The sequence below is a fragment of the Neolamprologus brichardi genome, chromosome 17 (genome assembly GCF_056152115.1).
Source record: "Neolamprologus brichardi isolate AB-2024 chromosome 17, ASM5615211v1, whole genome shotgun sequence".
In the NCBI taxonomy this organism is placed as follows: Eukaryota; Metazoa; Chordata; class Actinopteri; order Cichliformes; family Cichlidae; genus Neolamprologus; species Neolamprologus brichardi.
Window position 1 is genome coordinate 26716124 of NC_142120.1, and position 12228 is coordinate 26728351.

At 40.8% G+C, this 12228-nt stretch overlaps 1 protein-coding gene across 1 annotated transcript in view; it reads right to left on the bottom strand.

The window, feature by feature from the left end:
* Positions 1 to 1372: 1372 nt before the first annotated feature.
* Positions 1373 to 12228, bottom strand: part of gmds (GDP-mannose 4,6-dehydratase) — a 197952-nt gene continuing 187096 nt past the window's right edge. The window contains exons 10-11 of the mRNA XM_006797833.3: positions 2836 to 2904; positions 1373 to 1645 (exon numbers count right to left, since the gene is read on the bottom strand). Coding sequence (XP_006797896.1) covers positions 1583 to 1645; positions 2836 to 2904 — 132 coding nt within the window. The 3' untranslated portion in view covers positions 1373 to 1582. The remainder of the gene's footprint in view (positions 1646 to 2835; positions 2905 to 12228) is intronic.

Genomic DNA, 12228 nt, shown 5'->3' on the forward strand with positions numbered 1-12228 from the left:
CTGAGGAGGGACCGACATTTACCGAGTGCTGCATTTAAATCGGAGATACTTCATTTAGCATTCCACGTGGGAATAAGATGCCGCACTTAAAAAAACAACAACCAAAAAAACGTCAAACAAAACAAAACAAAAACTTATTTCACAACTTTAATGATTTTCGGGAAATTGAGAAACGGCGCCTTACATAAATATTTGTAATAATACTTTAATAAAATATCATATACTACATCTGAGATAGGCCATTTTGGTGCACGTGCACTTTCATTTGAGATAAAGTAGATTTTGGCTGCACGCACATACTTTATATTTTGAAGATATAAATGCAGAGTTTTTTCCACTGTTTTTAACAGAGCTAAATTTCCACAAATACTGTAAACACACTAGATTGGGTCTGCATTCATATTTATTAATATTGTGATACAAGAGGGCAGGGATGTAAGATAGTAAGGCCCATCATTAAACACAACAAATAATATAATGTAATCTATAGAGAGCGTCAGGTCGCCTGTACAGTCAATAACAGCAGAGGATGGATGACTAGGCTGTTAGACACATGACAGCACTACATCACTTCCAGTCGCAGCATTTTAATCAAATATACTCTTTTTCTTAAACAAGTATGAATAACGTGCCCTCGTGAAAACGACCCTTTTGGATTCAATACCTCGAATCAAACAATAAAGACGAGCAAAGAGAAAGCAGCATGTCTGTTAAAGAAGAAGAAGTCATCTAACTTCTGCAAAGTGGGAACAGTTACGAGTGTCCAACACACCCAGCAACCGTCACCGTCAGGATCACAACAAGTCAGGGCCAACAGTTTAAATGCGAGCATTCATTTTAGGCCACAAGGCCGCTCACGATCCAGATGTAGATGTTTCCAGGTAGATGTTTGAGAGCAGGAGAAAAACGCATTTCCCTCAGAATAAAGGAGCGCAGTGTTCTGGTAAATTTTAAAGAAAAACTTGGAATTAGGAGCAAACAGAGAGGAAAGAAACGACACGAGAAAAGCCAGACCTCTGCACAAACTGGGGATCCCATGCGCGTGCACATGCACACTCCGCGCACGCAACCTGCGGTTCAAACCTGGATTTGCAGCTTTTATTTCCTTAGAATTAAAAAAAGAAAAATAATTAGGCCTTCTATAGAATTGATTGTGCTTCATGAGAAAACAAACAGACACGATGTTAAAAGACTTTTTTTATTGTACCAAATGGATCCCCTGCTCATATTAATAAAAGATAAAAATATCCATTCATTTAACTTTTTCCACGTCACACTTCAGGGGAAAAGATTTCAGCGTTGACAGTCCCAAAACAATGAAAAAAAAATACAATAAAAACCCCTCAGTAATAATAATAAAACATAATCAGTGTTGAAATGTAAAAGACATTTAATCAATCTAAATATGAGAAACAGACAACAGATACAACAGCAACCATTATCCACTCACAACAAGACAATCAATTGATTTGGAAGAGTCATACAGGTAGAAAGGAAAGGTGGGTCTTCCACTATGGGTCTCAGTGGAAGAACCCAGGACTGCTAAAACATGCCCGTCGTGTAAGAACTGACTGACTTGGCTTCAGGCATTTGGATTTTTCTTCATGAGATCGATGTCTGCGTCCACCATCTCCTTCACCAGATCCTGCAAGGGGACAGGATCAGATTTATTTATTTGGAAAGGTTGATATCTCTAAAAGGTAAAGACACAAACATAAAATACATGAAGTAAGGCTCGTTTACACCCGCGGTTTAAACTCGGCCTAGTGAAGACCTCCCTTCCACACAGTTATACTGCAGCTGGATAAACATGATAAATACATCAAGTTTATCAGTATTAGGACCTGACAATGATCCATAACGTGCTTGTGTCGTTGGGTCATATTGTACTGATAAGAGCTCAGAGTGTCTGCAGCGACAGATAGGAGATAATATTGTTTTTTGTTTATCAGAAGATTCAGAATTTATATTTTTATAGTTCAGCCAAGCTTCCCGAGCCGGTAAAGTTGAGAAAATATGAAACCTTGAACCTCTGTTTTCTTTTTTTTTTTTCTTTCTCAAAAATAAATAAGGTTTAACTGAAAAACACAGTTATGTTTTCTCAACACTGGCTGCATTATTAATATATTATTTAGCCTTAGAAACTATTTAATCAAAGCGTCTAAGCACTTCAAAAAATGTAATTTTCTAAAATATGTATAATATTTATTTGAAGTTCATTTCATTATATTTCAATATATATATTTTTAGAAGTGCTTTTCTCAGTATATAATTACAAAAAAATATATTGAGAAATATTTGCTTAATTTATAGTAGTCTTTGCTTAATAATCTTTTATTAAAAGGCTGATTTCTAAACAACATACAAAATGTTATAAAGCAAGTATTTATTTTTATAGCACTATTCACAGAAAGGAATAAACAAAGAGCTTTGGTACCAAAGAGCTTTATAATAATCTGATGCAGCATAAAATGAAAAGTAGATAAAATATACAACTGTAATAAAATTCTAATCTAAAAGCTAAAAGACTCAAAACTCATGTGCTGGTTGGTTTTCTGTTGCTTCGTGTGGATTTGATGCAGTGAACCTTTGTGTATTTTCTTTTAACAGTTCGCTGAAAAAAGGCTGCGTTTCTAGAAATCGTTACAGGCTTTCAAAACCATTCTTTCATTTGTCATTGAAATGTTTTGATTTGGTGGTTTTTTTCAGTCACCTTTGATTTCATCACGTCATGCCATTGTCTACATGCGTGGAAAACTACTCCCATTACATTTATTATATGTGTGCTAATGCTATCCAGCAGGACCAACCGGCTGTGCTCTCAAACCAACCTACCTCAAAAGTCACCTTTGGCTTCCAACCCAACTTCTGAGAGGCTTTGGTGCTGTCACCTTGTAGGTAGTCCTAGTAAAAAGACAGTGAGGAGCCAGAGAAAAGGAGAAAGAAGGGAAAGGAGAGAGGGGGAGAAAGAAAAACAAATGATCTGTCATGACTGATCTGACGCCTGTGAGGAGGAGACCCCTCAGCCCAGCTGATGTGTCACTCCGATATGAAGACGTGCTGGATCAAACTCAATATCCAAACTTGATGTCTTCAACAGGATGCAAGGGATGGAGGGTGATGATAACTTTCTCTCTCTCCCACATACATGCACACATTATCTCCTCTCTTGGGGGAAAAAAGGAGGTCACAGAGTCTCCCCGGCCATCAATCCCACCCTCTCGGCTCCCCACCTCCGATCTGTCCAGACAGCCCCCGTTGGTGCCAGAGCATGATAAATTGTGGGACTCTGGTGGTGTAACCCCTAGCTCAGGACCCCCCCACTCCCCCTCAACCCCTCACTCATTCTCCCCCCCGCTGGGTTTTGCACCGGGTTCAAGATCCAGTGAGACCCTGCTTCAGACCACCAAAGCGAGTCCAAATAAAAAAAAGAAAGAGAGAGAAGCCTCTTCTTTGTGTGTCTTTTTTAAGCTTCAGTCCTTTCTCCGACTTCTATTCCCACTATTCTATTTCTTATATTTACAAAGATTCTCACTCATGGACAACTGTGTCGAACACACAGACGAAGAAAGGCTGATTCTGTGATTTTAATACTTTTATACAGGATGGCTCGTGTTAAACACAGTTATTGCTGCAGTGGTGGTTTCTCAAGAAGTGCTCAAAGTGCTGTGCTGGGTTTCCCCTGTGCTTCTCTCTTTTCTTTCCTCTCTGCACTACACGGGCCTCCTCATGCTCCAAGACCAAAAGTCTGAGGACAACCAAACAAAATAGCCTCTGAAACTCACTGTGGCAGTAGTCTGTACTATCAGTGGTGCAATCTGTCATTGCTTCAATGGACTACATGCATGCATGGTGTGGCTGCTAAAGGGTGTTATTATTTGTTTTTAACTAATCTGGCATATATGTTTTCAGGCTAATTGTGTTTCTGCTGATCTCTGCTGTTAGCTGCGGCACACATATGCACATACATTGATAAGTAATAAACGGCATCCACGTGCACAGAGAGGTATACAGAAAATGATGCATGCACATACTGGATGGAATTCAGCGGACAAGATCCTGCATGTGTGAACATCACATGTAGTGACGTAACCTGAAAGAGAGGAAGAGCTAAAGAGCTGGTCTCTGGAATTTGAAAGAGGATACGTATACAGTAAGTGTTAGTGTAAGGATAATGCAATCCATGAAGAAAAACAAGTTTGACTTAAAAAACACAACACAAGACAAATAACCAAAGGAACGGTAAATACTCGCTAAACTTTCAGCTCAAAAGGGTATTTCATGGTCGATACGCTCTTAGTGTTGCCAGCTTAAACAACCTTAAGTGTCACCGTGTCAACCAGAACTACGATTTTAAGACTTAACTGACTTTGCTGCTGCGTCCAGATGCCGCTCTTCTAGTTTCAGTCTTTCCACAAGATTTTGGAACGTGCAGGGGATTTGCTTTCATTCAGCCACATGAGCATCAGTGAGGTCCAACACTCAGGCTGAACGACGAGGCCTGACTCACAGCTGGTGTACCCGCTTCTCGTTGGAAGCGGGGTGCAGTCGGTAAAGTTCCTGCACATCCAAACCGTTTCTTTTACGGACCTGGCTTTGTCGTTTAAACACACTAGGCTCTTTTTCAAACTGTTGTTGCAAAGTTGAAATGAATATCGCTTTATAGCACACACTGTTAGCCGGAAGCGGGACGCCAAACCCCACCTATGAACAGCAGCCCAGGGTAAAGTGCACCGAGCAGAGCAGTGTTACCATCTGACACTGAACCTCTTGAAAACGTCTTTTTTGGGTGATCTTATTACAGAGGAACGCACACGGCAGCGCTGGCATACTTCAGCCTTTTAGAGAGCGGGGACCCACATCTCAGAGAGGCTCCACAGCGCTTAATCACACTCTTCTGATTACACACAAAGGCAAGAACACTGAACACACACGGAGGGAACAAGCACAGGCCGATTCAGGTTTCTGACAGCGTTCGGTTTGATATTATTCGGCCCGAGTTGAAAACTTGGTTCAATTCTGGGTGAGCGGTCTTTTTATTTTTAACTCTGCATGGTCTATATACAGCCGAGCAGATGAAAGCTTCAGCCCATTTTCTCCTCCGTCTGTAACAGCAGGACAAACAGCTCTTTCTCATGTGAGCAGCTCTGTACATTACTCACAAACGATTTTGGCACTCAAAGCCATAACTGGAAACATTTTCAGACTAATTACCTGCAGCAATGAGACATAATTTATCATGAGGCTGAATGTAATTATTATAGGGCGACTTACTCCACAATTATATTAAATAATCCACTTGCTTCATAATTATATTGATTAGGGTTTGTAATGGAGAACATTTCATAGCTGGCATAAAAGAAGTCTAGTCACGAACTGGTTTAGAGAAAAGCGGTAAGCTGACATTAACAAGTAGCAACTGCACCTCCTTTATAATTTCTATACATCAGGGAGAGTCACATGGTTTATACCTTTGTTAGTGATGGTTTGCTAAACAGCAGGATAGTTAAGTCTAATCTGATGTGAGTGTTTCGGAGACAGATGCTTGAAAAGGGAAAGTAAACAAATGCAGGAAGTTTGACCTGCAGGGAAAAAAAATCCCGAAGTTGCCTTTTGTTTAGATTCTGTCTGCATGCATACGTAGTCCAAATGAAGTGAAATAAATATGAAGCTGCAACACCTGCTGCCAATGGCAAGACCCTTACCTGAACTCAATGGACTGAACCTGGAGCGCAGACTCTATCTTTAAAGAGTCACTGTGTCTGCGTTCTGTTAAACGAGACAAGTGACAAATTCATCCATGCACCTGCAGTTTAGAGGCGAGCTCCCAAAGCCTGCGACTGCCTTACAGGTACAGCTTTGACCAGCAAATTTACCCAAAAGTCCAAAACAGACGGCGTTTTCTTAACATAATGTCACATCTGGAGATGGAGAGGTCTTTGTACTTTAACCTGAGCTTCTTCTTATCTGGTAAATCACAGCACTCTTACAAACACTGTAGAAACAGTAATGTAGCAACAACACAGGTTATATACGTCTTTGCAAACCAAGTTTTAGAACCACAAAATTAACTGCGAGGGAAACTGAGGAGGGTGATGGAAATGCAGAGCAGCGAGACTCCAAACGTGCAGCTGCAGCATTTTGCATAAGGAGCTTAATACAAGCTCCTTTACTGCCATTCGGTGTGACTGATAGATGGCCTGACAGTGCTGTTAATGGTCAGGAGAGGCAATTTTATAAGTGAACCTTGACCACACATGGCACACTTTTTACTTCTTTGACTTTGTTTTCCTTTCAAAGGGTAACACGCATGACGGACATCTCTCTCATACCCTATTTACAGTCCACGGTGGTGGTGCTTAATATGTATTACGCATCAAGAGATCACATCGTTTTGTGGTTTTATATGACTGGAAGCTAAAGTAACCGTAAGGTTGTGAGTTTAAATAATTTATCTAAATATTAAAGAAGAAATTCTTGCAGAATATGTGCCAAAACAGACAACATAAATCCTTACTTACTGCTAATGGAAAGGACCTATTAAAGCATGTTCCAAGTTTATGTGATGTCAAAAATGGTCGGATTCAAGTTGATGTGTTAACCAGCTACACATCTAAAAAGATGAATGTATCTTTAGAGCAAGTATTCGTACTCTTGTTTTTTCTCCGCCTGTATATTTTCTGTTGAATAGTAACTTTACTAAGACAGTGAAAGCTCTAAAGCACTGAGCAGATTGGGATTTAAATGAGGGGTGTGCGCTATCCACGATAATACTGGTGAAATTATTCTTTTTTTGGAGATATTAAAGTGTTACATTGTGATATCATTGCTACAGCAGTGACAGCCACAATGACCACAGCCTCCAATGAGGATTTAATAAAGTAAAACTACTGTAACAACCTCGCAGAACGGTTCTTGCTGAAGGCGGACGCACTTTTTTGACCACTTGAGGCAAAAAACACATCATCGAGTACAACCAGGCTACAAGGAAGGAGAGACTATTCAGTTTAGAGACTGCTCAGTATTTTGTTTTTTACATAAATATAATTTTGTGAATTTTCTTGAAATATCATGATATATTTTTAAGGCTATATAGCCCAGCACATAATATACGTGTAAATCGAACAACACATGAAGCTGGGAGGAAGAAGGCAGAGCCATTCCTTGTATTTAAATCAGCATTTTGTCACCACTACTGTTAGGCCTGAAATCTCCATCTGAGTTTGGCAGGAAAACATCTGCTGAAATCAGACTCTTGTCTGCTAAGTCTGCCTTCTTAGCACGTAACCACACGGTTCAGCATCCAGGAAGTTAATCCAGCGTCTGGTCTTTGTCAACCAGGATTTCTACAGGTGACAGACAACCTCACCATCAGAGCTCATACTGCAGAGTACCACTCAGTGAAATAAAAGCTGAGTCCAAACTGCTAACAAGAGCGTTCTGCGGCCAAGTGAATTCACCCAAACAGAGCATGTAGCGAATAATTCAACATGAACTACTAACAGATGGGGGCACAATACAATCTTCATATGGATCCGATTTGGAACCAAACCCAACAGCTTGGTACGTCCTGTTTAACTCAGCGTTCTGTCCGTGTCTGCAAATATGTAGCAGTCATAATAACACAATTAAGCAGCACAAATCTAAAATAAATAAATAAATAAATACATTTTTTTAGCTGTGACAAAATGTGGCTCTCACAAGTTGAATGACAATATGATCTACACCTGCTCATCAACCGAGACTAAGTTAAAGCCTATGAAGGGGCACTGAGGTCTCTGAGTGGCATCAAAGAATTAGGAAAGAAGTTCATTTTGTCAGACGAGTAAAAAGAGGGTCACATTTATTATTTACAATGCGTTGCACAAATAAGGCAACATCATTTCGGTCAATTCTGATCATCAGCTCATGGCTGTAAAGTTATTTCTATAAGTTTCTGAATTAAAAACCTTAACTAAGCATTAAAAAACACATCTTTGTTTCTGAGATGATTTTCTGTCCTGATTATGCGATGAACACTGCCACAAGTAATTGGTATGTGGAAAACACCAGCCAGAAACTTTCCTCAGGAACAAATGGAGTCATTGTAGTGGCTGAACCGATCCCAGATCGATCCAAACTTTGAAAGAGAAAAAGAACAGACTCAAATTGCAGATTGAAATAAAACCACAACATCCCCAGTTCTTATCTAATCTTAGCTCCCAAGCAATAGTTATGAGACTGGGATTTAAAAGGATCTTCATCACATGCCTGGAATATGCTTTGGTAATGCATATAAGTTGATGATTTTAGCACTAGGTGGTCCTTTCCTCTCCTTTCCTGATCAGCTCAGTTTATTTGATCAGCTGTACTGGTAATGACTGGAAATAAATGGAACTTAACTGGACAATCTAAAAAGCCACAACATCTTCCTACAGTTTTCTGTTCATTAAAAAAGTACTTTTGGACTAGACCGAAACATCAGATAAAACAAAAGCAGTGTGACTATTGAAAAGACTCAAAATATAACTATAACTTATACAGTCAAACAATCTAACAATCACTCGTAATACAAAAAGCCTGACATGTCCTCAAGTATGCGGTCTGACCTTCCCTTGCTCATTCTGCTCTTTTGCCCTTTTTCTTACACTATCCAGTCTAATAAAGATGAGAAGCCATAAAATTAATCCTTAGAAATGTAAAAGTGAGAGACAAATAGGGTGTGATCATGGTCCATAAAGCACACAGCCAGTAAGAGGCCCTCAGAGCAGGCATTTAACGCAAAGGAATCTGGTATCACTACAAGGCCTTTCAATAAATCACACAGCACACGGGCTGACCCCCACATAAGGGCACATACACACTAACAGGCAGCGATGTGTGAACACGCACACACACGCACGCACGCACGCGCGCACACACACACACACACACACACACACACACACACACACACACACAAAGTACAATTGCCAGGATAGATTAAAAAATGCTAAATGTCCCTAAGCTGCATTTATTTTTCTTCCGACTGCAAACCTACCCAGATCAAACATTTTCAAGAAACCGATTCTCTTTCCTCTCTCTTGCTCTGAGGATTGCATGCTGGGAGACTATGATGTGGTTTTGGAAGTCCAGTAGTGTGTCTGGTATTTGTACAGTAGTGGACATGAGGCTGCAAATACTTCAAAGGAAATTAGATAAAGGGGCCGAGAACGCTGTGAGAGTCTGGAGCCCACGGTCTCCATGTCCCCAACAGACCCAGATGTTCCAACCAGACCCAGATGTTCTGATCTTTGACCTCAGTGGGATTTTGATGGAAGAAGTCATCCCTGATCCAGGGCTTTTAAACCCGGAATGAATTACTGCGCGGACAATGACAAGGACATGAAGGCGGGACAATGAGGAAGGAGCAGACTGATACCTAGCCTGCCTGCAGAAACATGAAAGTTAATGCATACACAATGTGCACAGGTGTGTGAGTCGCCGTCTGTGTTTGTGTGTGTGTCTGTGCAGGTGGAGACATACTTGTAGCAAAAAAAGTGAGCTTCATCGTTTCAGTGCTGCCTGGACCTACAGTCACAAATCTGTCACTGGTCAATTTCTAACGCACCTCCGCCAGCATCGCCTCAACTTATCACTTCCTTTAAAGCACAAAAGACCCTCAGTTTCAAGTAAAGGGAAGGGAGAAGGAGGGAGGGATGAAATCGGAGACCGATGCAGTAATTTGTACAACAGCAGTAGTCTCTGTTTTAATGGCTCAGGTGTGAGAGCGAGCTGTCCACAAATCACATGGCTGAGAGTTTGATCCATGGCCCTTCCACATGCCGGGGCATCTTTGAGCATCTTACTGAATTCTAAGATGTTATTGATGATTGACCTGCTCTATTGTCACTGGGTTGTGTGTGTGCATTAACAGGTGAATGTTAAAAAGGTGCTCTTTAAGTGCTTTGCATTCACCATTTCTTTTTCTAATTAAATTCACAGTACATCATAATCTTGTAATAACTTGGTAATAACTTCATACTTAATTCTAGTGACACAAAAATTTGACTCTGACATGAAGTATCTGTTCAAGCACAGTAGATTGTGCTTCTCAGCCTGGGGCTGAGGCTCAGGATCGCTAAGGTGGGTTTCAAAGTGATTAGTAAGATAAGTTAAACATACACAGATCTTACATTAGCAGATATAACTGTGACTGAACTGAAAAGAGAATGTAATAAAGTGACGGAAATTCAGGCCAACAGGTTAGATTATACACAATATTTTAAGCTATTACTTTATAAACTAAAAATAGTACTATGAGGAATTTACTATTATATGGTAGGGGGTTAAACATTTTAAACCACTTAAAATCTAAAAATCCTCATATATTCTCCTTTCAGTTACTTAACATTTGAAGAAGAAATATTGTCTGCACCCGCTTATTTTAGCTCTTTTTGACACAATATGTTGCTTACACTGGAACAAAATATGGAAACCAGAGTCATAAAAAAATGTAGGTTACCTCTGTCTGCACTACTCCTTCAAACTGACATACTTTCTATTTAGTGTAATTTATCTGGCATCTTATGAAATCCTGGAATCCTGAGCAGAAGAAACGAAGACCTGTGGGTTTCATTTGTGCCACTCTGTGGCAACACAAATCAGTGATTTCATATTTATTGTTTCCTCAAGTCAATAAAGCATCACTGCAGTAAATTTCGATGAACTCTGAGCTGCTGCGTCTTTAGGAATCCAAGACAGTTATTAGCCGCTCCCAGCCAGATGTCAAAGGCCAGGTCCAGCGTGTCTCATTCTATGTATGCGCTTGTGTCTACAGGGGGGGGAGAGCGAGCTGTGTGAGTTACAGCTCAGGTTTCCTTCCCTCACTCCCCATGCAGCTTGGCCTGCACACAATGTGTTAAGTGACCTCTAAGGGGTGGCCCTGTCACCTTGATGAGTATGTACAATACTACACTGCACATGTGAACACACACACACGTATAGTGGGAAATACACATGTATACACAGTAATGACAAATTTAGTGCAGAAAGCCACACACAAAAACTCTTAAAAGACCAAATCAGTAGAAAAACAGGAGTGTGTGAATCTCCTCGGGAAAACAGTGAAAGTCATGTTAATATTTAAAAGCTAAATTATCACAAACTCTCACTTCATGTCCTCATCTCGCCTCTCTCTCTCTCTCTACTGGCTCTACTGTGTTGATTGCTCTCCATCAGTGCTCATTAAAATTCCTGGGGTAGCCGTGTGATAAATATTTATGCGGCTGAGGACACACTCCACACACACTCCAAACACACTGGAGTGGCTGGATCTGACTGCCGATAGTGTTAAGTGCCTGGAGGCTCTGGTAGAGAGTGGAGACCCACTGCCTGCCGCGTGGTTGTATACATGAGGCGTTTACTGTCAAGATAATGGGAGGAGGGTTAAGATTTATGAGCATTAATGGAGTTTAAGTTCTGTTTCTATGTGTGTGTCCGTGTCCGAGGATAATCTTCTAATGTGTGAAGTTTATGGAAATGAAGAGGAAAACATTGCACATTAGCACATCTGGATATAAACGCATTTGCAGACACACGCACACACATACAAACAGAATGTAACCACAGTGTAGCTGGACTCCTCACTACTGTTCCACAGAGCTGCTGACGACCCCCCTCTTCCTCCTGTATTCTATTATTCCTGTGGACGGGAAACAGATCATAATTCCAGGAGTCAGCAGAAAGCAGCAGAGGGAGAGAGTGAGAGGTGGAGGGAGGGAAAAGACTACGGGAGGCGGGGGTGAGGGGGTGGGGGGTGGCTCAGGTGACTGCTCACTTCCACAGAGGTCAAACTGAAACTGTGCAGTTAAGTAATTTCCAGTGAAAAGTAAGTAAGTGTTTAGTCTGTTTGGGCATTTGTATAATAAAGTTTGGGCGAAGCAGCGGCTTCCAGTGAAATCAGCTGGTGTGTGTCAGCGTGAGCGCGTGTGTGGTGAGTGTTTAACATTTCTATAAGCGTGTGGCTGTTTCATATTTCAGAAGACATCAAAGGCAAACTTAATTTCCCTTCTTTAAACAACATTCTTTACAATCATACTTAAAAAAGGAGAGAGAGAGCGAGATTGAGTGAGAGAGGGTGAGAGACTGAGGGGAGAGGAAAATCTCATCCTCTCTTATCTTAATTGTTGTGTAATCTCAGTTAAGCATCGAGGGGTTTGTCTAGGCTTTGACACCCAGCCTCAGTGTTTTGGTACAGATGATGACTGT